This window comes from Prionailurus viverrinus, chromosome B4 (assembly GCF_022837055.1).
Source record: "Prionailurus viverrinus isolate Anna chromosome B4, UM_Priviv_1.0, whole genome shotgun sequence".
Classification (NCBI taxonomy): Eukaryota; Metazoa; Chordata; class Mammalia; order Carnivora; family Felidae; genus Prionailurus; species Prionailurus viverrinus.
Window position 1 is genome coordinate 19,839,086 of NC_062567.1, and position 25,198 is coordinate 19,864,283.

General features: G+C 37.1%; 1 protein-coding gene across 1 annotated transcript in view; it reads right to left on the reverse strand.

Moving 5' to 3' along the window:
* The window catches only part of ARHGAP21 (Rho GTPase activating protein 21), a 137,887-nt gene that overhangs the window by 51,863 nt on the left and 60,826 nt on the right, over window positions 1-25,198 (reverse strand). The window contains 2 exon segments of the mRNA XM_047866336.1: window positions 754-846; window positions 25,119-25,143. Of these exon segments, the coding sequence (XP_047722292.1) occupies window positions 754-846; window positions 25,119-25,143 (118 nt within the window).

A 25,198-nucleotide genomic window follows, 5' to 3' on the forward strand; every position in this document is an offset into this window, starting at 1 on the left:
CCTGGGTGGCTCAGTTGGTTGAGTGTCCGGCTTCAGCTCAGGTCATGATCTCATGGTTCGTGGGTTCAAGCCCCATGTCACGCTCTGTGCTGACAGCTCAGAGTCCAGAGCCTGCTTCAGATTCTATGTCTCCCTCTCTCTCTGCCCCTCCCCTGCTCAAGCACTGTCTCTCTCTCTCTCAAAAATAAACATTAAAAAAAATTAAAAAAAAAAAAAAAAAGACTTGTTGAAATCACAGATCACAAGAGTATTTTAGAACAGTTACCAGACCGCATCCACGGATACCTACGGATGAAGCAGGACTTGCCTTCCACTGCAGACTTAGGTTATTCTTTGCAGTACAAATTAGTTAATTCACTTCTGGCAGATAAGGTACTTCCAAATCTTGGATCTCCAAGATTATTTCAATTATGCCAATAAACATCTTTATCATTTGGCTTTTTTGTAATCCTCATCAAAATTAAATGTATGCAAAACAGGTGCTTTTAAAAGGGCCCCCAAGAGTCCATTCTCTAAGTGGTAACCAAAAGTGCTCCTAATTTCTAATTTATATTAAGTTATTTCTGTCCAAACCCATCAGTTTGGGTATCAAGAAACACACAGCTAAGTAGGTTTCAAAAACAGTAATAACTGATGCAGAGACATAGGAAAAAACATACCAGAGATAAAAATGTGGAAAATGAAATATGGAAGAAGGAAGAAATGAAGTAAAAAAGAAATTACAAGGTATTGTTTAAAGAAAAATATTAGCACCTGTGCATAATCCAGCTTCAAAAGCAGGTCCCCCTTCTTTAACCTGTTTAACAAATATGGTGTCCATTGGTTCCAAGCGGTTTCTTGGTTTTCCTGCAGGAGAAAAAAAGCCCAAGGCATGATTTTATCTCACGATATTTTATTAAAATGCCAAAAGAGAAAATGGTATTTTAGGCAATGAAGCGTGAAACACATATCCTGAATATGGATGCTCAAATCATAATTTAGGAGTTTTCATTAATTCAAACATTTATTTTGCTTCTTCTAGAACACAACCACCATCACAATAGTAATGGTTTCCATTTAGTAGGGACATTCTGTATGTAAATTGCTACACTAAAGACTATACATGCCCTGAGAACTAATTTCTACAGCACTTAAGTGTTGCTACCACTACTGCATAAAAGAGGAAACTGAGGCTAGGATAGATTAAATCCTCCCAGGTCACATAGCTAGATTTCACAGGCAGTACGCACTCTACTGCTCTTTAACACTGCATTGTGTTAAGCATTAAGTTATAATGATTACTAAGACTCAGTCCTTTCCCTTCAGGGGCTCTGGTGGGAGACAGACATACAAACAAAATGATACTGTAGTATAGAAAACAGTAATAAATAAAATATACAATCATAGCAATGACAAGCGCATGGTCAACTCCGTAAGTCAATATTTCACAATCTATCGATGGATCACCTGCATTAACACTGAAAGTGCTTGCTAAAAATCCATGTTTCAGGGTCCAATCAGAAATCTGTCTTGTCAACGAGTTTTCCAGGCGATTCTTGTACACACTAACATTTGAGAACAACTTACAGTTTCAATAAAATAGAAATCAAGGGAAGATTCCCAGATGAGAGGGCATTTAAGCTAAGTGATAAGCACCAAGGCAAGGACTGTGGTGGGAGGTAAGGCGAAGAGGTAGACAGCGGTTCTCAAAGTGTGGTCCCCAGACCAGCAGCATTGATATAACCAGGGAATGCGTTACAAATGCAAATTTGGGGACTCCACTCGAGACCTACTGAATCAGAAACTCTTGAGATGATTGTGATGTACACTCATGCTTGGGAATCACTGAAGTAGAAGACACAGCCCTGACTCTTAAAGAACTTGACTGAGAAAATGAAGCACATATATATGCATGGAGTAATATAGTAATGTATGTTAAATTGCAATGCTAGGCAAAAGATGAGTGTCAAATATTAAAAGTTTACATTTCTTGCCATATAAAACTAAATTTTCATCATGGTGTATCACAAAGGTGGCTCAAAAAATTCTTAATAAAGGAATATATCTCAGTAGATTCCTTTACATATTTAGGAATTCCTCTGAAGTCGTGAATGGCTAAGTCAATCACTTATAATGCAACAGGGTATAGTGGAAATTGCTTGTTTTTAGAAGCCAATAGATAAGGATCCAAATCCTTGCTTTGCCACTTGATAATCTAATTGCAATTAAGTAAACACTTCTACTTAAACAAACTATTAACTTTTTCTTCTATAATAGAGATAATTATTCTATATTTTTACATTCTTAAAGAGTTTCCACAAAGGCTAAATGGAGTAATTCCTCAGTCAATGTACATTTCCACTCTTCAAAGAGCTTAAATGAAAACTAGTGACATATTTTTATGTCTTTAAGAATTAAAAACATGAAAAGTAATCTACTATCTAATTTAAAAAATTATAAATAGGGGCGCCTGCGTGGCGCAGTCGGTTAAGCGTCCGACTTCAGCCAGGTCACGATCTCGCGGCCCGTGAGTTCGAGCCCCGCGTCGGGCTCTGGGCTGATGGCTCAGAGCCTGGAGCCTGTTTCTGATTCTGTGTCTCCCTCTCTCTCTGCCCCTCCCCCGTTCATGCTCTGTCTCTCTCTCTGTCCCAAAAATAAATAAACGTTGAAAAAAAAAATTAAAAAAAAAAAATTATAAATATACTGTATATCATATATCTTCCCAAAGAAACTTTATACAGCCTTCTATGTTCAGATGACATGAAAATATTATAAACCCTTTTGTCATTTCTGATGACTGCTTTCTCCATGAGGCTTTGGAGGAAAAAAAGAGCTAGTGTTGGTTCAATCCCTACTATAAAGAAGAATGTCCTAATTCTTAAGAGATATCTGTTAAAGTAGTTATGGACTAATTGTTAGGATTATATGATTATATCTCTATAATTATATCTGCAACTTAATTTTCAAATGGGTTGGGAGAAAAAATAAACCAAGATACCCACACCCCCCAGATACACATGTGGATAGGAGGTAAGTGAAGCAAATATAGCAACATGTTAGTTGCTGAACCAAGATGGACAAGGTTTTTGCTGTGTGTTGAAAATTATAATAAAAAGCCGGGGGAAACTTCCCGTGGATGTCAGGCTTTATTTTTCTTCACAGAACTTATCACTCACTACTTAAAATTACATTTTTATTTGCTTGCCTTTTGGCTCTTTGTCCCTCCCACTAAAATGAAGAGCAGGGATTTTTATCATGTTCTCTGATATCCACAGTACCTACAACAATGCCTAGTGCAGAACTGGTATTCAATAAATAGTAATTCAATGAATAAATAAATTTATTATTTAGTTTGATTCTCATAACAAGCCATCGGGATGGGCATTATGATCCTAATATTGTCGTTGTACCTGAGAGGAAACAGACTAAGTACCTTATAAAGAGGCAGAGTAGGGATTTGAACTCAGGTCTGAATCCAAACATGGTGTTCCCTGCTGCTTCAAAAATAATTGAACTATTTATTCTTTTGTCAAGCTTTACTGAATACAAGTAGATAGTCCGCTTATAAAGACTTTGAATAGAAAAAAAGTTTCTTTTCAGTATCACTCACTTAAAATGCAATTACTTAATTTCAATCAAGTCAGTAATCAGTCTAGGTCTCTCTGTAGCCAACTCAACATTTACAGGAGCTGGCATTGAAAGAAAACCATCTACTTTTTCTTAGCTAGAGATTTGAGGGTTTAACGAAGTTTTACTGAATCAAGTCATTGCTTTCATGGAAAGATTTGTACAATAAAAGAGAAGAAACACTTTTCTCATTAATGTTTTCTGGTCCACTATGTCCGAAAGGTGATTATACCCTACTTATATTTAAAAATACAAAATGTAAATGACATTAATAATTTCTATTAAAAAATTAAAAGTTAGCTGGATAGCAATGTAGTAAACCCGATAGAAAATTTCACATATACAGAACAGATGTAGTCCAAAATAATTTTGTTTTAATTTCTATAAAAGAAATATTGGGGCGCCTGGGTGGCGCAGTCGGTTTAGCATCAGATTTCAGCCAGGTCACGATCTCGCGGTCCGTGAGTTCGAGCCCCGCGTCAGGCTCGGGGCTGATGGCTCAGAGCCTGGAGCCTGTTTCCGCTTCTGTGTCTCCCTCTCTCTCTGCCCCTCCCCTGTTCATGCTTTGTCTCTCTCTGTCCCAAAAATAAATAAACATTGAAAAAAAAAAAAAAGAAATATTAACTTTGCAGTGATTGTCATTACAAATCCAGAGACACTCTGTCATTGACAAATCTTTCAATACACTGTGCCTGAAAACATATGAAGGTGGAAAAGACTGAATAAAATAGGGGCCAATATTATAGCAGAAACTATTACATCTGCTGAGAATTACACTTTTGATTCTTGTTGTCACTTTCCTTTCTGAATTTTCTCTAAAATCCGACTTACTATTGCTACCTAGATATTATCCGATTCCTTCTGGACAACAGAAAATTGATATCCCTTAATTACAGACAGGTTTCACTACAAAACATACTTCTTTTCAAATTCCATGTTCCTTGACTCTAAGTCTTGAATTAAACACTTGGCTCATTAATTTTAAGAGTGTCTTCTTTTTATAAGATGGACAGAGAACGACAAATACCATATGGTTTCATTTCTATGTGGAATCTGAAAAAAAAAAAAAAAACAACAAAAAACCAAAACACACTCAAATTCAGAGAATAAACTGGTGGTTGCCAGAAGGGAGGGAGGTTGGTGGGTAGGTGAAATAGGTGAAGAGGATTAAGAGGTAGAAACCTCCAATTATAAAATAAGTAAGTCATGGGATGAAAAGTACAGCATAGATAATATAGTCAATAATATTGTAATAACTTTGTGTGGTGACAGATGGTAACCACACTTACATAGCAAGCATTCCGTAATATATATAAACGTCAAATCATTATATTGTACACCTGAAACTAATATATTCTGTCAGCTATACTTCAATTAAAAATTTTAAAGAATTTTTTAAAAGAAAAAATAATTTTGAAAACCATCTTCTCTTTAATATATCCTACTGAAACTGGAAATGAAAAATACCAGATTTAAAATGTGTGTTTATTCAATCTTTTGTGTCCCTGGGTTTTTTGTTTTGTTTTTCATTTTTTGTTTGTTTGTGTTTTTGTGTTTAAGTAGCCTCCATGCCCAACGTGCAGCTTGAACTCACAACCCTGAGACCAAGAGTCACGTGCTCTACTGACTGAGCCAGCCAGGCACTCTGTGTCTTTAGTTTTTTAAGTCAATTTCCAGATGTGCAAAACTAAAAGTCTGATCCTGAGTTGTGGTAATTCATAAGGAAAAATGATTTCTTACTTCTCTGTATTATCATCTGGCAGGGCCAGATAGCTTCCCTGGCAATTCTTAGTGAAAAGCCTCTTTTAATTCTACATCTGTGTTTTATACTTTCTCATTTTTTTTAAAGAACACATAGGACATGCTTCAAAGAACTGTTAAATACCTTTTTAAAAAAGGTTTTTTTATCTTTATTTTTGAGAGACAGAGTGTAAGCGGTGGAGGGGCAGAGAGAGAGGGAGGCACAGAATCCGAAGCAGGCTCCAGGCTCTGAGCTATCAGCACAGAGCCCGACACGGGGCTCGAACTCACAAACTGTGAGATCATGACCTGAGCTGAAGTCGGACGCTCAACCGACTGAACCACCCAGGCGCCCCACGTTAAATACCTTATTCAAGTGTCATTTCCTTGATCTTATCAAAAAAGAAAAGAAAATGTATCTTTTTAGCACACACATGTAATTAAATCTTTCTGTATCTGAGAAAAGGAAGTAAAAAGACAAGAATTTGAATAATCTAAATGGCTAAATGACAATGACTATGTTATTTAATATACAGTTAATAAAGACTTAAACAAGAAGATATAAACACATATATGAATTTACTTGAATATTAGACTTTGAAATCAGGGGGAAAAAGCACATATTTTTACATTATACTAAATACTGAAAAATGAGTAAAAAGGAAGGAAGGAAGGAAGGAAGGAAGGAAGGAAGGAAGGAAGAGAAAGAAAGAAAGAAAGAAAGAAAGAAAGAAAGAAAGAAAGAAGAAAGTAAGTGTAGGTAGTGATTGCTTTCCAAATACTGGATGAATATCCAGGTAGATGTGATTTTTATTCTCCATAGCCCGTATATGGCAGTAGCTAACAGCTTGGACCTTTTAGGCAGATTATGTGGTTTAAAATCCTAGCTCTGCCATTTATTTTCCAGGGAGAGGGGTATCAAATTATACAAGAGTTAGTTGTCTCTCAGAAATTCAATTTAATTGGGCATCCTCTATTTTATCTGGCAACCTCACCTCCCTGTGATTTGAGACAAATGATTTATTTTTGATCCAGTTAACTCATCTGAACAATGAGGATGATGGTAACATATCCCCACCTGACAAGCCTGTTATGAGGATTAAAAGAGATAATCCATTAAAATGCTTATATAATGTCTAATACAAGTAGGTATTTAATAAATGTTATTACTCTGCTAGACTGATAATAAACGTCCAGAAGGTTTACATACAGATCAGGGATAAATGAGCCAGGCGGCCTGTCACTCTGAAAGTACTTAATTAAATCCTGGTTGAAAGAGTATCTCTACAAATGTAACTGCCAGATTATGGGAAAGTTGAGGAATATAAACCAAACACTACAGAACGCTAACGAAAAGAAGGTCGAAAAAAATTAAGGGATTGCACTAAAAAGTCTCCAGTAACTGACATGAACTACACACCTATTTTCAAAAAAGACTGGTGTTGAAACCAGTGTGCTACATCTCTAGGCCAGTGGGCTTTGTCGGTTAAGAAAGATTATTTAGGGGCGCCTGGGTGGCTCAGTCGGTTAGCGTCTCACGATCTCATGGTTCGTGAGATTGAGCCCCATATCGGTCTCTGTGCTGACAGAGCCTTGCCTGCTTCAGATTCTCTCTCTCCCTCTCTCTCTGTCCTTTCTCCACTCATGTACTCCCTCTCTCTCTCTCTCTCTCTCTCTCTCTCTCTCTCTCAGAAATAAACATTAAAAAAAGAAAGATTATTTAAACCTATAATAACTTTCTTCTTTAGAGAATGCTAAAATCAAAATCACTTGCAACATGTAAATTATTTCAAAATCTAAACTTAGAATAGAAGCAAACAGATTAAAGCAAATAGATTATTTTAAGAAGTGACAGTTTTGAAGTATGCCACTTGCAAAAAGGACCCTGTAATGAATATCCACAGAGTAACAGGTAGAAGTCAGGGAATCCTGTAGTTCTGGAGACAAGAGAAAAATATTTCTTAACAGAGTGAAAAAAAATATATACTTTTTTTAAAAAAAAAAGTTGTTATTTATTTTTGAGACACAGAGAGACGGAGCATGAGCCGGAGAAGAGCAGAGAGAGAGGGAGACACAGAATCCAAAGCAGGCTCCAGGTTCTGAGCTGTCAGCACAGAGCCTGATGCGGGGCTTGAACTTACGGACCGTGAGATCATGGCCTGAGTCAAAGTTGGACGCTTAACCGACTGAGCCACCCAGGCGCCCCTATACTTTACACAAAGAAATACCATCCATGTTTTAAACAAAAACAAAGCAATAGAAAATAATGGCTACCACTGAGATTAAGCTTTTCAAATTCTTCCTTCTCTCTGAGTTCTCAAGGTTGCTGCTGAACAATTTTTTTAAAAGTGGAACCAATCTTCTCATTTATAATGAGAGTTAATTTTTTTAAGTATTCTTTTAATTTATTTCTTTATTGTAAAAAAAAAATCTCTACACAAGAGAAAACCGTTGAACTTAAACTGTGCTTCATAGGAAAGTTATACAAGCCTTGGAAGAAGTATACTCCCACAAAGGTGGAGATACTTTCACATAATGGAACATTAAAGCTCCAGGCATTAATTATTTAAAGAAAATCAATTAAATAGCTTATTGAAATTGATATTTAGTTCTCGGACCAAAAATAACTGAAACCACAATGTAGATTGAAATAGATACCGGAGTTAAATCTAAATAATGAAAAATGAGCTCAGCTTCTTTTGGATGGGTAACAAACTGCCACAGGGGAGAAAAAAAAGGTTATGCAGAAGAATTTAGTGAGCAAAAGTTAGGAATTATGAATCTACTTTAAGGCAGAAAACAAACGGGGGGAAATAAACACCAAATTCAGGCTAGTGATTACCTCTGAGGGAAGAGAATAGGGAAGGAGTAATATAAAACACCTTCACCATACTTATAATCATTTATATCTTGGGGGGGGCGATTAGGGAAGGGGGAGCTGGAACTGGGGGGAAGGATGTGAGACGGTAATACGACAAATACAGGTGGCAAGCATTTGGAAGCCACATTTTCTCCCCTATATTTTCTGTTTGCCTGAAATATTTCGTAACCATTTTTAATTGCTAAACACAGGCTTCTAATCTTTATTTTGGGGGTCTGGTTTGCTGATGGCATACAAGATTACCCTAAGAGCCTAACAGAGACACATTGTCTAACAAGCAAAAATCCATATATATCATTATGAAGCAGCAGCCAATTTAAGAAGACTGATATGGCAGGTTATTGGGTGCTCCATTTCCTTTGGTTATGGCAGAAGCACTAATTAAAAAAAAATAAATATATGCCATTTTATTAAATCTAGGTATTCCCAAATTTCTACTAAAGGTGCTCTCATTTCCAGAGTGATGGCTAGTACTTTAAAACTGTATCTCTCAAGCCTCCAATCTGCAGCTCCAACAATTATGAGCTTCAAACCTCAAATTCCAATAACCTCTGGACATTGTAAAATGTTGCCTGCTGGGGCTCAGTCAAATTATATCTATTATAAGCAAACACGTATTCTCTACTCAACCTCATCTTCAAGTAGTATCAGGTGAAACATAATGAAATAAAATCTGTTAAATATGAAAAAGCAGACCATATTCTACTTAATCATGATAAACTTTCTTTCAACCCACACCCATCTGATTATTTTTGTTTACTTTTCATTGCAGAAAATGTCCAGCATAGACAAAACAGAATAAACCCCCATGAACATGACTTAAATAGCTGCAAAACCCCTGCCAGTCTTGTTTCACTCCTGCTTACTTTTTTTCCCCTAAAGTATTTTAAAGCAAATCCCAGATATCATGCCAATTCATCAAGAAATACTTTAAATACTTCAGCATACATCACCAACAAATAGGAACTCTACTTTTTCTTAAGGAAAGATAACAAAACCCTCCCATAGTTCTCCAAACTATGTAATACTCTCCAAGGTGTGGATAATATAAACGGACAACAAACACAACCTTGCCTTCTACATTCATTGTCCCAAATGCCTACTTAACATTAATGAAAAGCAGTATGGCATGACATAGAAATGACAGCACCAAAAGCTATGAAATAAATTTAGAAAGGTTTCACGTGTAAAACACCACAGAACTCTAAGTTCCCAATCAAGTTAACCGTTCCCAATGAATGCTCTGCCTACGTATTCTAATTCAGTGAGGTCATCCGTGTGAGAAAACATACCCTCCATGAAAAAGTCCAGCATACAGAACAGTGCTTGGCATATGACAGATGACCAATAACTATTCACTACTGACTTATTCAAATTATAGCCCTAGAAGATGTCAATAGTAAAACTGCCCCAAACCAAGTCAGAGATATGTTTCAGGAACAAAGCTCTTACACTGCAGATGACCTGCCGCAGAATCTCCCTCAAATAAAAGGAAAATGCTGCCACTTAGTAGCAGTTTGAGTAAAATACCACTAGGTGTCAGACATGAATCAAAATTTTCTGGCATGACAATCTATTTAGACAAGAAAGACTCTGGAAGAGTGTTATTCATTCAACAAATATTTACTGAGCTCATAAATGTGCCAGGTGCTGATTATCCTACAATGAACACAACAGTTCTGGGATCTGCCTTCTGGAGTATCTGAAGTTTATGAAGCATCATTTTTCCTCTCTCTCTGAAGTTTCAGGAATTTCACAAAGTATGTCTCGCGTGTAGATTCACAGCCCTGCCATTCCTGTTGTGCTGGATTTTAATTTCTCTGCAAACCCAGAAAAATGTGTTACAGTGTTCTAACCACAAGCAGCTATCTTTCCCTCTGTGTATCTTTCCATTTTACCATCGCTGGACCCCTTGACCAATGAAATTTGCCCCTCACATTGTCATCAAGCCCTTCCATCTTAAAAAGGAGGACTTACCAGGCTCCCCCAGAAATCACTCTCTTTCTTGCTAAAAACACTCATGGATCAACAAAATCCAACAGCAACCTCCACTTCCTTTTCTCCTTGACCTTCCAAAGCATTCCATTTGCCAATCTCCAACTATGGAGAATTCTGTCCAGATGCCCACTCTGCTCCTATTCTTGGCCTGCTATTTCAGCATAACCTATAGCCCAATGATTTACAGTTTCCAAGTTCAGTGAAGTTCTTGGTACTGCTCACTGAACCTGCAAGGTTGTGGTTTCAAACCTCCAAAAAATCTTCTTAAACTGGCTATTCCATCTTGATTTCCTCACATTAGTTGGATAACTTTGCCTCTTACGGCACCCTACCTCGATGGCCGTATCCTCATTTTTTAATCTTTGCCCACATCCACACTTCCTTTTGCTCCACCTCAAGTAAGGACTTAGTTACTGGCCTTCCTTAGAACCTTGTTTCCCTCAAGGTCTCCTCTCGTGGGTAAAACTTCAGTCAGTCTCTGTTCTTCTCCCCGCTGGACGGAAATACATGTTCTCAGAGACCTACCAAAGCTTCCCAAATGTAAAATAACAATAAATCTTCTCCCTGTCTTTCCACATAGCTATCATCTCTTCTACTCCTTCCCTTCCTTTCCATGCTTCCTGAAGAATAGTCTATACTCCTACCCTCATTTCTTTATTTTCAATTCAGGGTTTCTCAGACACTGAGAAGTATGCCGTTGGGGGCAAAAGCACCCACACACCTCACTCCCATGCTCACTGAGGTTCACTGCTCTAATTTACGTTCCAACCCACTGATATTTGGTTCTCACATCCCGTCGTCTCACTGTACTGAAACTATTCTCCTATCTTACCACTTTGCTACTTGTCAGACTGGGTCCAACAGTATCTTTTCAGTCATCAGCCTAATGAATTTTCTGTGACAAATGGCACGTTATCCACTCCCCCCTTAAAATGACCACCTCTTAATTAGTAAGTCGTCGACTCCTCCTGGTTGTCTTCATACCTTCTAAAACTTATTTTCAGAGTTCCTTTTCTGATTCTTCGTTCTCTGACCATCTCTTGGATGTTGTGTTCCCCAGGGTCCTATCTTTTATTCTGTTTTCATGCTCTCTGTGCATGGTTTCATTTATCCCTAGGACTTAATTACAGCATATATAATAATGACTTCCAAATCTATTTTCAATCCCCTCCTCTATGAGCTCCACACCCAAATTTTCAACTAGGTACTGAACGTTCTACAGGCATCAGAAATGCAACTTATCCCAAACTAAACCCATTTCCCCAGAGGAAGATATGCTTCCCCTCTAGAATCCCGCAGTTAATGCCCCTTCCCCCATCTATCTACTCATTTATGCCAGAAAAGCTAAGCATACTCCTCCACAAATCAACCATTGTTGGTGACATAAAATCCACCCCCAAGCCCTACCACCAAATCTGGGCAAATATAACTTCCGGGTGTCTCTGATATATCTGTTCCAGAACACTGTTCTTCCTTCCTCCTGATAAAGTCCTATTCATCTGTCAACAGCACAAAGGACATCCCGCCTGAGACCCCTTCCCTGGTGCTTAGACAATTCCCCCTCTGTTCTGTGGTCCTGTCAAAACTGTACATACCTCTGTGGTTGCACTTATAGAATTATATTACACCTTCAATGTCCACCAGAGCAGGAGTTTCTGGAAGCCAAAGCCCATATCTTACATACACATTTGTTGAACGTATACAGGCCAGGAACTGTTCTGGATTTTAAGCCAAAATAATAAAACAGAGTTCCTGTTCTACATTCTAATGGAGGAAGAAAATGTTCCACAAGAAACAGGTAGTAGGAGAGATGGTGACAGTGTTAGGAAAAATAATAAGCAGAGTGGGAAGGAGAGGGAAAATGAAAGGCAGGGCTGTAATGCTATCTTCATGAAATGGTCAGGCAAACCCTCTCTAGCAGGTGACATTTGAACAACTATCTGAAGAAAGCCAGGTTAGAGGCCATATTGCTCCCTTCCCAGCAATCAGATTAGCGACTTGTTCATGGCAGTGACTCAACAAATGTTTGCTAAGTGAATGAATAAGCAACAGGAAACATATTTCTATATATAACATATTTAGCATTCGTATGCAAATATTTCTACTCTGAAAAGTTATCTGTTAAACTTCGAAAACAGAGACCATAACTATTACCATTAACTTATCAGCCATATCTATGAATCACATACTTTGAATGTAGACTAGCTGGAGAGCAATCAGGGAAAAAAAACCAAACGGGACTATCCAGCCAGATGATGTCTGTGATCAAGGTCTTAAGTCATGCAGCAGCTGGGAAAAGACAGCTCAATGTCACCTAATTACAGGATCACCTCTGCAACAACATTTTCCATGGAGAAGTTATTCCAGGGGACAGCCTAGAACATTAATACTCCAAACACGTACCTTCCTTGACTTTTTCACCTTTATAGCCCTATCCCCAGTTAGCTTTCTGAGACCCTGGATGTCATATATCTTAAAGGTTTTAGAACGCTTCCAGAAACTTTTAAAATTGCATTTATTTTCTTGACCACCAAAGTACCTTCAGGCCTTTCAAATCTTAAAACCTGCTCCAAAAAATTGGATTTCTGACAGTGCCTACTTTAATCCAATCAAATTCCATTATTGTGAAAATGGTTTCCTGGAACTTTTAAGGTGAAGTTATATATATATATTTTTTTAACTCACATCTAACTTGACCACCTTAGCAGTGTATTTTACAAAGAGGTTGCCCAAATTCCTACTGAACTCCAGGATTACCACATTTTTGTTACTACTGTCCCAGCTCACATGCTCAGCAGTTATATGAAATAAGATCTCTAAATTAAAAAAAAAAAAAAGTCTGACACTTTGCATAAAAAGGGGAGAAAGGTGAAAGATAAGAAGGCAGACAAGAGACAATAACTTTCTTCCTCGACAGCGGAGGTACAGACAGGAACATGCTGAGTTCTGCAGCTTTGGGAAGAGTCATTTGGGAACAGTGTTTACTCAACAAACATTTGAGCTCCTACCAGGTACTTACTAGGCACTGGAAATTAACAATAAAAGACAGTTTCCTTCCTTAAATAATCTTTGCCCTTAAAGCAATGCATAAAAACCCTGTCTTCATAAATACAATGAATAGTCTGGGTATGTAGGAAAATTTCACTTTGCACACACATGATTAATTTTTGATAAGAGATATCACTGCCCCTCTTATTTCTGCATTTTCCTGTATCAGATCTGTGCTGCGGCTACCACCTCCCAGAATCAGGTATAGGAGGCAGAAAATCTCAGCTTGTTTACCATGGAGCAGGAGCAATCACTCGGATTAGCTGTCTCCAAAATATGAGGAGGGATTTTCCAGAAGAGAATTAGGGAAACTAACTGTGAAGCATGAAACAATCGATTTACTTCATCTTATACAAAATGGGCTTCCAAACATTTGAAAATAGCTATCACTTTCTTGCCCTCTGCATCTCTTTTGCAAGCCAAAGGTTCAAGTTCTTTCAATCTTCTCAAAAAATACACATCATAAAATTTATATATATCCTTGCCATCACTGTCTTTGATTTCTGGGGCTCCCCAGTGTTTCAACCATGTCCTATTTAACCACAAGAAGATCTGGGAGCCCTCATTTCCCATCCTTTCCCACCTGTCAAATGGAGATGAATAAAATGAATATCTGAAGTTAACTTATCAATAGCAACATGAAGAATCACTTATCGTGTGTGTGTGTGTGTGTGTGTGTGTGTGTATCTGTAAGCTTATACATTTTTATACTAGGAAACATTGCTCATAACAGCAAACTACAAATAACTTCGTAATCTGATTTTATCTATGTTGATAGGACATAAAGATATTTTATTATGACATATGGGCGGCAAATCTTCCAATGAAGTATCAATGTACTAGCAAATTGAGCTACTACAAGGGAATGCACAATTTATATTTGAACCAGAGTGCGTATACATGTGAGCCTAGCTGCTAGACAACATCTCCAAATACTATTAATGTCAACCCTACATGTGCAGGCTACTGAACATGAGCCCCTTCCATTTTAAGAGTTTCTTCACCCAGCAGGCAGAAGAAAAGCCTAAGTCCTAGACAGTTATGAATTAATTAGAAGATTAGCCCACATTTAAGAATAATGTTAACTGAAAATTATGCTTCCACCAACCTGAAAGCTACCTGGGTGCTAAGCAAAGGAAGGGGGAAAAGAGAAGGAAACCAATTTCTAAAAAGTGGCTATAGACCAAACTTCACATTGATTTGCAGGCTAAAAATACAATCGCCTGGTTCTGTATGAAAGCAAACACCAGTCTACTTGAAAACAACTTTTTCACCCTAGATCTCAAAAAATCTCCAGTAATAACTTTTGAAGGTCAACACACGGAAAATAGTCCAATACATAAAGCAAAAAAACCCCAACCTATCCTGAGCTAGAACCAGAAAAAAAAAAAAAAAAAAAAAAAAAGGAAAGAGAAACAGAGGAGCGCCTGGGTGGCTCAGTCAGTAAGCGTCCAACTTCAGCTCAGGTCATGATCTCACTGCTCGTGGGTTTGAGCCCCAGGTGCTGTGCTGACAGCTCAGAGCCTGGGGCCCACTTCAGATTCTGTGTCTCTCTCTTTTTCTGCCCCGCCCCCACTCATTCTCTCTTTTCTCTCTCAAAAAAATGAGTAAACATTAAAAAATTTAAAAAAGAAAAGAAAAGAAAAGAGAAACAGATCCAGAAAGACTCTTGATAGTGGAATTTCCAGAACCAGATTATAAAACAACTTTGCTTAGCATGTTTGAAGAAATTATTAAAAAAAAAAGGCCTAAAAATGATAAAGAGAAAACTATAAGAAGCGATCATGTACAGTTTAGTACATTACCCTAAAGAACTTCTAACAATCAAAATTTAAAACTCAAAATTATTAGATATATACTAGAAGAAAATATCCAAAATGCAGCTGGGGAAGACCAAAAACAAAGAGGAAAAAGTAGAGAATTTAGGAACCATAGGGGACAGAATAAAAACATCTAACATGTTTAATTGAAGAATTAAGAGAGCACTGAAGAATTGAAGAAAGCCTTGAAATACAGATAATATGTGAGGCAACACTGACTGAAAATTTTCTAGAACTGATGACAGATACCCAATGACAGATACAAGAAGCTCAATGAATTGGAAACAAGGAAAATAAAAATAAATTTTCACCAAGAATGGCCAAACACCAAAGACATGCAGAAAATCTTAACAGTAGATATGAAAAAAGTTTGCCTTCAAAAAACCAATAAACCAAAATATGAATTCTTATGAGCAAGTATAGAAGCCAAAAGAGAGTGGGATATGATCTTCAATATGTTGGAAGAAAATATCAACATAAAATTCTGTAGCAACAATCTTTTCCAAAATGACAGCAAAGCAAAGACCTTTCAGGAAAAAAACAAACCAACAAAAATCCCGAGAGAACTGTGACACAACATAAAAGTATCCTGCAGGTAAGGAGGGAGAGAAATAACTAGAGAGAGCATGACCTAAGGCCCTTATATTGTTTCAGAACAGAGTAAAATATTAATTAGCATTAGACTGTGATAAACTTGCATATTATAATTTCTAGGATAACCACTAAAAGAATCACAATATATTATTTAGTCTTAAAGAGAGAAAAGAAATATAAGAAATTCAAAGTAAAATAGAAACTTTAAAATAAAGTAGGTGATTAAACAATAAATGTATTATGAGTTGTATTAAACGTAAACAGACAAAAATTTCCAAATCTGACAATAGTGAACTGCCTTATTTCAGAATCAACTCTTCCACCCATGAGCCACAACCAGAAAAGCTCGACCAAGTACAGGTAACATTTGTATGAAGGCAGAGACAGCCTCCAAGGCAAGAGCACTCAGAGGGACAAGATCCCAGAGAGAAGGAAGTCCAGCGAGGTGGTCTCAGTGTTTTACACCGCTTTTCACCTCGAGGCCCTTTCCGCTTCCAAAGCCACAGCTGAGAGACTGAGGGGCTGTGCAGAGCTTCCATCAGTCTCGAAGGGCCACGGGAACAAAAGTGGGCATTCGAGGCCAGCCAAGGAAGAAGGCCTGGAAAACACCACCATGCTTTCAGTTGGGGCCTCCAAAGTAACGTGTGGGGTGAGCAGGGGTGAAAAAGAGAAAGCCCAACCCCGTCAAGCGTGCAGGCATGCTGTGCAGATTTCCTTCGAGAGAAGCTGCTATGGGGAACACAGCTGGGTGACAGCGCTAGCTGCTGCCCTTTAATATCCACCGCCACATTCGCACAGAGGCCACGTTTCCCCACGCCTGCCCAAGGATTCTCAAGGGCAGTGTTTGCATGGGAGCTCCCCAGTTGCCTCACAGAGCCCTCCATACCTTGTGCTGCAATCTGGCACCTTTCCTACCAGAGCCTCCCTTCCCTCTCTTCTTTCACAGATGTCAGACCTACAGTGCGCTCTGAAGTCTTCCCCTGCCTCTCCCGCCCCCTTCTTCTCAATCCTGCACAGACACTTCTCCCACGAAATCTCTGGCACGTCTAACGCTGTCTTGCCATCTGTTCCTGTTGTGGCGTCTGTTTCGCAGAGAACCCGAACTGTTACACCAAATGTCAAAGAAACTAAGGCCCACCTTTAGGTAAAGACAGTCTCTGAACAGAGATGCAAAAATCCTAAATACAACAGAAAACCAAACCTGGCAATATGTAAAAAGTATCATATATTATGAACAAGCTTGGTTTAGTCCAGTAATGCAATGTTTAACAGTTGGAAAAATAAATCAATATAATTCACTATATTAAGAGATTAAAGGGGAAAAAATAAAAGGTTTATTCCAAAAGATGCAAAAAAATTCAACACTCCTTCATGGGAAAGACATTACATTCACAGATTAGAAGATTCAATTATTTCAAATGTTTTCAAATAATCAAATATTGTAATTAATACAAAGCTAATTAAAATTCCAATAGGATTTTTTTGTGGGTGTAGAAACTGACAAACTGATTTTAAAAGTGTTATAATATTGCAAATGGACAAAAACAGCCAATCCAATCGTGAACAACAAAATTAAAAGACTTTACCATTCAGCAACATTTATTATATAGTAACGACAGTAAAATTAAGATCGCAGTTTTGCTGCAAAGAAAGTGACCGATGGAATAGAACAAAGGTTGACAAATTTTGTGTGTAAAGAGCCAAGCAGTAAATATTTTAGGCCTTGCAGAACATATATAGTCTCTGTCACATATTCTTCTTCTTTTAAACAACCTTTTAAAAATATAGAACCGTTCTTAGTTTGGAAGCTACACAAAAGTGAGGCACAGGCCAACCCCTGGAAAGAAGAAAGTCCAGAAACAGACCTACACATATACAGATACTTTATGATCAAGGTGGTTTTACAGAGCAGTAAAGAAAGTACGGTCTTTTCACTAAAGAGTGCAGGGTTAAATGTATATCCATATAGGGGGAAAAAATCTTGACTTCATACTACATGCAAAAATAGTCAATTACAGGTGAACTGCAGATATATCTTTGTGACCATGCTTAAATAGGATTCAACGTATTAGCCATAAAAGGGAAGATTGACAATTTGGACTATATTACAAATAGGAACTTTCCTTTATGAAAATTACTAACGAGAAATTGAAAGGTAACTAATAGCTGGATATTTGCTATAGATACAACTAATAAAATCCTCATCAAGAATATTTAAAAAATTGTTTAATGTTTTTTAAATTTATTTTTGAGAGAGAAACAGGGTATGAGTGGGGGAGGGGCAGACAGAGAGGGAGACACAGAATCTGAAGCAGGCTCCAGGCTCTGAGCTATCAGCACAGAGTCTGACGTGGGGCTTGAACCCACAAACCATGAGATTGAGACCTGAGCTGAAGTCAGACGCTTAACTGACTGAGCCACTCAGGCGCCCCTCCTCATCAAGAATATTTAAAGAACTCCTACAAATTAATTTTTTTTAAAGTACTGATACCCGATAGCCAAACGAAAGGTAATCAACCCCATTAGTTTTCAGGAAGATAAAAATGAACCCACATTCCATACCACTATACGCCCACTAAAATGACTAAAATTAAAAAGACGGACAAATATTAAATGTTAGTGAGGATATGACACAACTGGGACGCTCACACCTTGTGGTTCAGTATATTAGTTGGTATAATCACTTTGAAAACAAGTTAGCGGTATCTACTAAATGTGCCTGTATGCATACCTATTAGTGTTACCCCTGGATACACAGACCCACTAGAAATAAGTACATGTGTTCCCAAAAGTTCATGTATAAGAACGCTCATAGCTGCACTGGCTGAAATAGCTAAACACTGGGGGAAAAAATCCAACTAAATTATTATATATGTTCTCTTTGTTTTAAATCAACTTTAATGAGGTATAATTTACATGTAATAAAATGTGCTCATTTTAAGTGTGAGCTTCCTAAGTTTTGACAAATGTATAAATCCATGTAACCACCATGACAATCAAGATAAAGAACATTTCCATCTTGCCAGAAACTTCCCTTAGCCCCTTTGCAATCAATTCAGGCAACCACAATTTGGGTTGGATTTATCTTTCCTCCCATACAAATAAAATCAGACAGTCTGTACTCTTTTGTGCTTGGTTTCTTTCACTCATCAAAATGTTTTAGACAGCAAAAGCATGAACAACAAAAGAAAAAGTACATAAATTAGATTTCATCAAAATTAGGAACTTTTGTGCATCAAAGGACATTATCAAGAAAGTGAAAAAACAATCTGTGGAATGAGGGAAAATATATGCAAATCATATATCTGATAACAATCTACTATCTAGAATATATAAAGAACACTTACAACTCAAAGTCAAAAAGACAAATAACCCAATTAAAAAAAAAAAAGGAGCAATGGACTTAAATAGACATCTCTCCAGAGAAGATATACAAACAGTTAACAAGCACACGAAAAGATGCTCAATTTCACTAGTTATTAAGGAAATAAATGCAAAGCAAAACCACAATGAGATACCACTTCACACTCACTAACTGGCATAATTCAAAAATGGAAAATAACAGGCACTGATGAGGATGCGGAGAAACTGTGACCTTCACACATTGCTGGTGCAAATGTAAAAATGGTACAGTTACCATGGAAATGTGGAAAACAGTTTGGCAGGTCCCCAGATGTTAAACACAGAATTACCACCTAACAATGGAGCAATCCCACTCCTAGATATATACCCTAGAGATCTGAAAACAGGGACTCAAACACTTGCATACACAAGTTCATAGCAACACTAATTACAATAGCCAAAAAAGGTAGAAACAGTCCAAATGTCCATCAGTGGATGAATGGATAAGCAAGCTGTGGTATATACATGCAAGGGAATACTATACAGCCAGGAATGAAGTATTGATTCCTGTTCCCCATGGACAAAACTCAAAAACATTACACAAAATGCAAGAAGCCATATGAAAAGCATTATATATTGTATCATTCTATTTTTATAAAATATCCAGAATAGGTGAGTCCAAAGGGACAGAAGACAGACTGGGATTTCTCAGGGACTTTGGGGAGGGGAGAATAGTGAATGACAGCTTAATGGATATGGGCTTCCTTATGGAGCAATGAAAATGTTTTGGAACTAGACAGAGGTGATAGATGTACGTTTCATACACGACCTTTAATTCTATACTAAATGTCATTGAATTGTTCGCTTTACAACGGTGAATTTTGTATTATGTGAATTTCACTTCAATATAAGAAATGTTTATGAGATTGATCCACAAGGCTATGTGTATTCCATTGCATTTACACCACAATTTGGTTACCTATTCATATATTGATGAATACTTAGATTGAATCCAGTGTTTATTTATTATGAATATAGCACTTATGAATATTCCTGTACAAATATTTTTGCAGGCAAATATTTCATTTATCTTTGGTAAATACCTATGAATGCCCTTAACATCTCTTACAACTAAGTGAAAAATGCCAAAAACATTCTATCAGTCATGAGATGCATAGGTATCAAAAATATAACCAAATCAAAGATGGAAATCAATTGCAAATATTAAAGCAATGATGCTTTATCCTTCTGCTGAACAGACTTAAGCCAATAGGACATGTTCAATTAGGAAAAAGAAGAAGAAAATTAAAGAACAAGTATAAAATGCTAAGACTATGTTAACCAAAATTGCATATGAAAGTTGAATTAAGGTCTTTTAATACTCTTTACCTTTCAAGGGAACAGAATGCTCTTTCTTACATTTCCAAGGATGAATTATGAAAGTAAAGAATTTTCTGCAAAACCATGGTAGAAAGTGAGAGGAAACCCTAGAACCAGATGGCTTGTTTGTAGTCCAATGCCGTCCCTTGCTAATTACTTAAACACTTCATGCTTCAGTTTCCTCATCTAAAACAGGGAGGTGATAATATCCACCCCAGAAAGTTGATGAACTAATCCACAAAAAATCTTAAAACAGTGCCCGGCACATTATAAATCAGCTGCCACCACTGCCACCACACTATCTCCCCCTCCTCCTCCACATCATCATCATCATCATTATCATCATCATCATCATCATCATCATCATCATCTTCTCTTCCTCCTCCTCCTCCTCCTCCTCCTCCTCCTCCTCCTCCTCATCAACATCATCATCTCTACTTCCTAAAGTATCTTCAGGACAATATCAGACATCTGTGGATGTTCTAATGAATAGTATTAAAAATTAACAAAAATATGTAACTAATTAGTATATTTGCCTACCTACCAGAGAAACTCAAATTGTTTAAACTGTCAAATAGAGTGAAAAATGGATCCCAAGGGGTTTAGTCAATGCACAAGACATCAGCAAAGACCCATGGAACTCACTTATGTTGCTACATTTTAGAAATAGTGAAACACTCTTCTAGGACCTACCGGGTCACTACTGACCATGGACCTAACTACAAGAAATTCCTCTTACAATGAATTTTCAGGTCCATTTTTTACTGTTACATTATTCTGAGGGAATAGGTTTTCACCTTATGAATGGAAATTAGTGGCATAAAATACACCAGATTTTCTCAGGTTTTCAGAATTTACCTCTTCATTAAATGGAAGAATGTTTGACCTCTAAGCATAATGGGTACTGTTCAGTGGGCATAAAATGATGAACTGGGCCAATTAGGTTTCATTCTCAGGAATAGGAAGTGTTATGATAAGAGAGGAAGGAAGAAAGAAGATATAATGAGGACTGTACCTTATATACAGATGTCAGCTCATGAGAAAATCAGGTATAATCAAAATTAATTATGAAAGTCATTTCGATCCTCCAGTAAATTCCAAAGTTTGGGTCGTTGTTGTTGTTACTCTTTGCATTTAGTAGCTTCCCAGGTCCCAATTCTGGTGTCTATGGCTACCCAGGTATCCTATCACTCTTGACATTGAATTTGGAAATGCTCTATTGTTTTTTCAGAATTACCACATCTTTCCAGAAGTGGTTTGAGGAAGTTTCTATTTCTTGCCACTAAAAGAGCCTTGGTTAGAAAACTCCAACATAGGCCACAGAGCTCTTTAGTCAGAAACAACTGCAATAGGGGGCCCTGCGTGGCTCAGTTGGTTGGGCATCCAACTCCGGCTCAGGTCATGATCTCACAGTTCATGGGTTCGAGCCCCGCATCGGACTCTGTGCTGACAGCTCAGAGCCTGGAGCCTGCTTCAGATTCTGTGTCTCCCTCTCTCTGCCCTGCCTCCTCTCACTCTGTCTTTCAAAAATGAATAAACATTAAAAAAATTCTTTTTAATAAAAAAAATTAAAAAAAAGAAACTGCAATCACAAAATACAAATTTTTACTACTGAGAGAATTTATAAAATTCCCAGTTACTTTTTTGTACTATTAATGCTTAAATATACATTTTGATGCCGAAGTAGAAATCCAACAGTTACTTAGGTACCTAACAAAATGACAAACACACTCCTGGACATGTCCCTATAATTAATTTCGACAGAATTTTTACTCATAGAATAAGTAGAAAAGAAATAACAGTAATTACAAACTTCTAATTATTCTTGTTTTGATTATTTATAAAGATCTTCTCCAGAGATTTAAGGGACAACAGGACAACAACAAGATAGCAATTATCAACAACTATCATCAACAAAAAATAGTTTTCTACTTTAACGGCCTTTTTCTTATAAATATTATTTGCATCATAATACAGAAAACAAATCAACAAGAAAAAATAATTTTAAAACACAAGACAATACACATACATAGGCTCTAAGAAACATACCAGAATGGAAGTTGGGTAAGGAGAATAATCAGAAAGTCAAGTGTCAAAAGGGATTCCACTAAATTGCCAAAAGGAAAGAACACTAAAACAAAACCTTTCAACTGTTTCACAGAATTTTGGCATTATCACAGGATCTCTTAGGAGTTTGAATAAAATTCTGGCAATTACTTCCTCTCCAGTGATTCTAGGCTTTGACTCGGATCATTACACTGGAGCTTGGATTCTATTTCATTAAACCAAAATTCACATAAAAAGATTTTGTAATCTCAATATGCTTGAAAGTAAGTTTTATCAGCAGATGAAACTGTAAAATAAAAATCGTCATATTCAGCTGAATTAAGATAAAGAAAATTTATTCTCATAAAATATGTTCTTATGGTTGGTTGATGAGTTGAGTTGAAATGGTATTATGAGGGCTACCTATACTTTAGCTAACTAGGCCTCAATGGACTAACTTGTGACCCCACTACCAACTGGGATGACCAGAGCAAACCTAGGCCTGGGGGGCAGAGGAGGCAGAGGACGACTCAGTCAGTCACTGCTTAAACTCCATGAACTTCCCAAATTCACTGCTCGCCAGGGAATCAGAACTGAGTACAAAGTGATGGTTGCTCTTCTAAGATGTTCAGGGCTTCTAAACTGAGGATATCCTTGACTTTTATGTGAATTCTTTGTCCTCAGGTATTCACAAATACGGAACAAACTTCTTTGTTTTTAACTTTCTCAAGGCAGAGAAATATGACAGAGTAATTTCATATCATACTAACTATACCCTGTTTTATCCACCAATTCTTGACTTTACATAAGTCAGACTGTTTCTTAAAAGACAGCATTATTCTAGATGCTGTGTGTAACAGGCCACCTGAGCACCAGCACATCGTCCTGCGGGATGATGGGAGGACAGAAGACCCACATCCTCTTTCCTCTTGCTGAAGCTGGTTTTGTAAGCTTTCCCTTTCCTCGCTAACACCTATTTCTAGCTCATGCCAAGTAACATTTGGAATTCTTCCTGAACCCCAGTGCATGACAGATGGTGACACAAGAGTGGCCCTCCCTGCACAACAGTGATAACTTATGAAGGGTCCTACCTGGCCTTACACTCACAGAATACTTTTGATAATGCTGAAAGAAATTGTTTTCTTCCCCTTTAACCTTAGCATGACCATTCTAAGACCGCAAATCAGATATGGGTATTACAAAGTTTCATCAGCAGGGGAGTGGATAAACAAACGGGTGGATAACCAGTCTGCGGTGTATTCAAACAAACTAATCAGCAACAAATGAAAGAGCAGGGTTAGTATCTATCCGTACCATGCAGTGGAACCTCAAAAATACTACAGCAAGCAAAAGACACAAACGAGTACATGATATGGTATTCCATTTATAAGAAATACTAATCTGCAGTGATGGGAAGCAGATTAGTGGTTGTCTAGGAACAGCAGAATGCTGTGTAAGGGAACTTTATGGAATGATGGAAAGGTTTTTTGTGTTTTTTTTTTTTTTAATTATTGAAGTATGTAGCAATATACAATGTTACATCAGTTTCAGGTGTAAAACATAGTGATTCTACAGAAAGGTTCTTTTTGGTATTAGAGCTTGATTGGGATGGTGGTTTCACAAGTTATAGATTTATCGAAATGCACCTTACATGTATAACTGTACACTTAAGATTGGCGCAAACATGACATTCTTGTGAAAAAGGTGTAACGTCAAAGTCATGATAAGAAAACATCAGACAAAGCTAAACTGATGGGCACTGTACAAAATAATGCACTGGTACTCTTCAAAGGTGTTGAGGCCATGATATACAAGGACAGGCTGAGGCGCTGTCACAGACTAGAGAAGACAAAGGGACAAGACAATTGAATGCAATGTGGAATCTCGCATCGGAGAAAAGATGCTGGTAGAAAAACTAGTAAAAAACCAAATAAAGTCTGTAGTTTAATTAACAGTATCAGACCAATGCTAATTTCTTAGTCCTGTTCACTGTACCACGAATGTGTAAGTTGTTGGACATTATGGGAAGCTAAACGAAGGACATATGGAAACTTCTGTACTATTTTAGCAACCTTTATTCTAGTCTAAAATCATCTAGAAATAAAAGTTTTTAAAATAGGCACATTTTATTGTGTGTGACCTTTAACTCATTAGAGTTCATATAAAATTAAAACAAAAATGAGTGGACATTAATAAGAAATATCCCCATCCCCGGCCTGATTCTCCTTTTAATAAGCTTATTAAAGATAATGCTTAAGTCAAGAGTAAGATTAACTATGAGAAGACCCCAAGTACTCTCTTTTTCACTATTTGAGTCACTAAATCTACTAGATAAAACACACAGCATTTCTTACCTAAAAAACATTACTGAATTTAAGAGATTACTAATTAAATAAAAATATCACAATTACTTTCCTCAGAATCATAGATGTTCCCCTGCATAAGCACTAACACATAATTAACAATAAAATCACCGCATGTTGAAATCATGCTGAGACAATGGAATCCATAAAACAGTAAAAGTATTTCATTTCTAGGGCTCTCCCATCTAAGAGTTATATATATATTTGGACTCGAAAAACTGTATCAGCTCATTTAATATTACTTAAGGAATAGAAAGACATGTAGCAAAACAGAGAAAAATTAAAATTTCTATAGCATACCTCCTCTGTTGCCATTTTCTTCATCCTACAATATAAAAAAAAAATACCCATATGTGAATAGTTATTTAGAAATTCTAGTA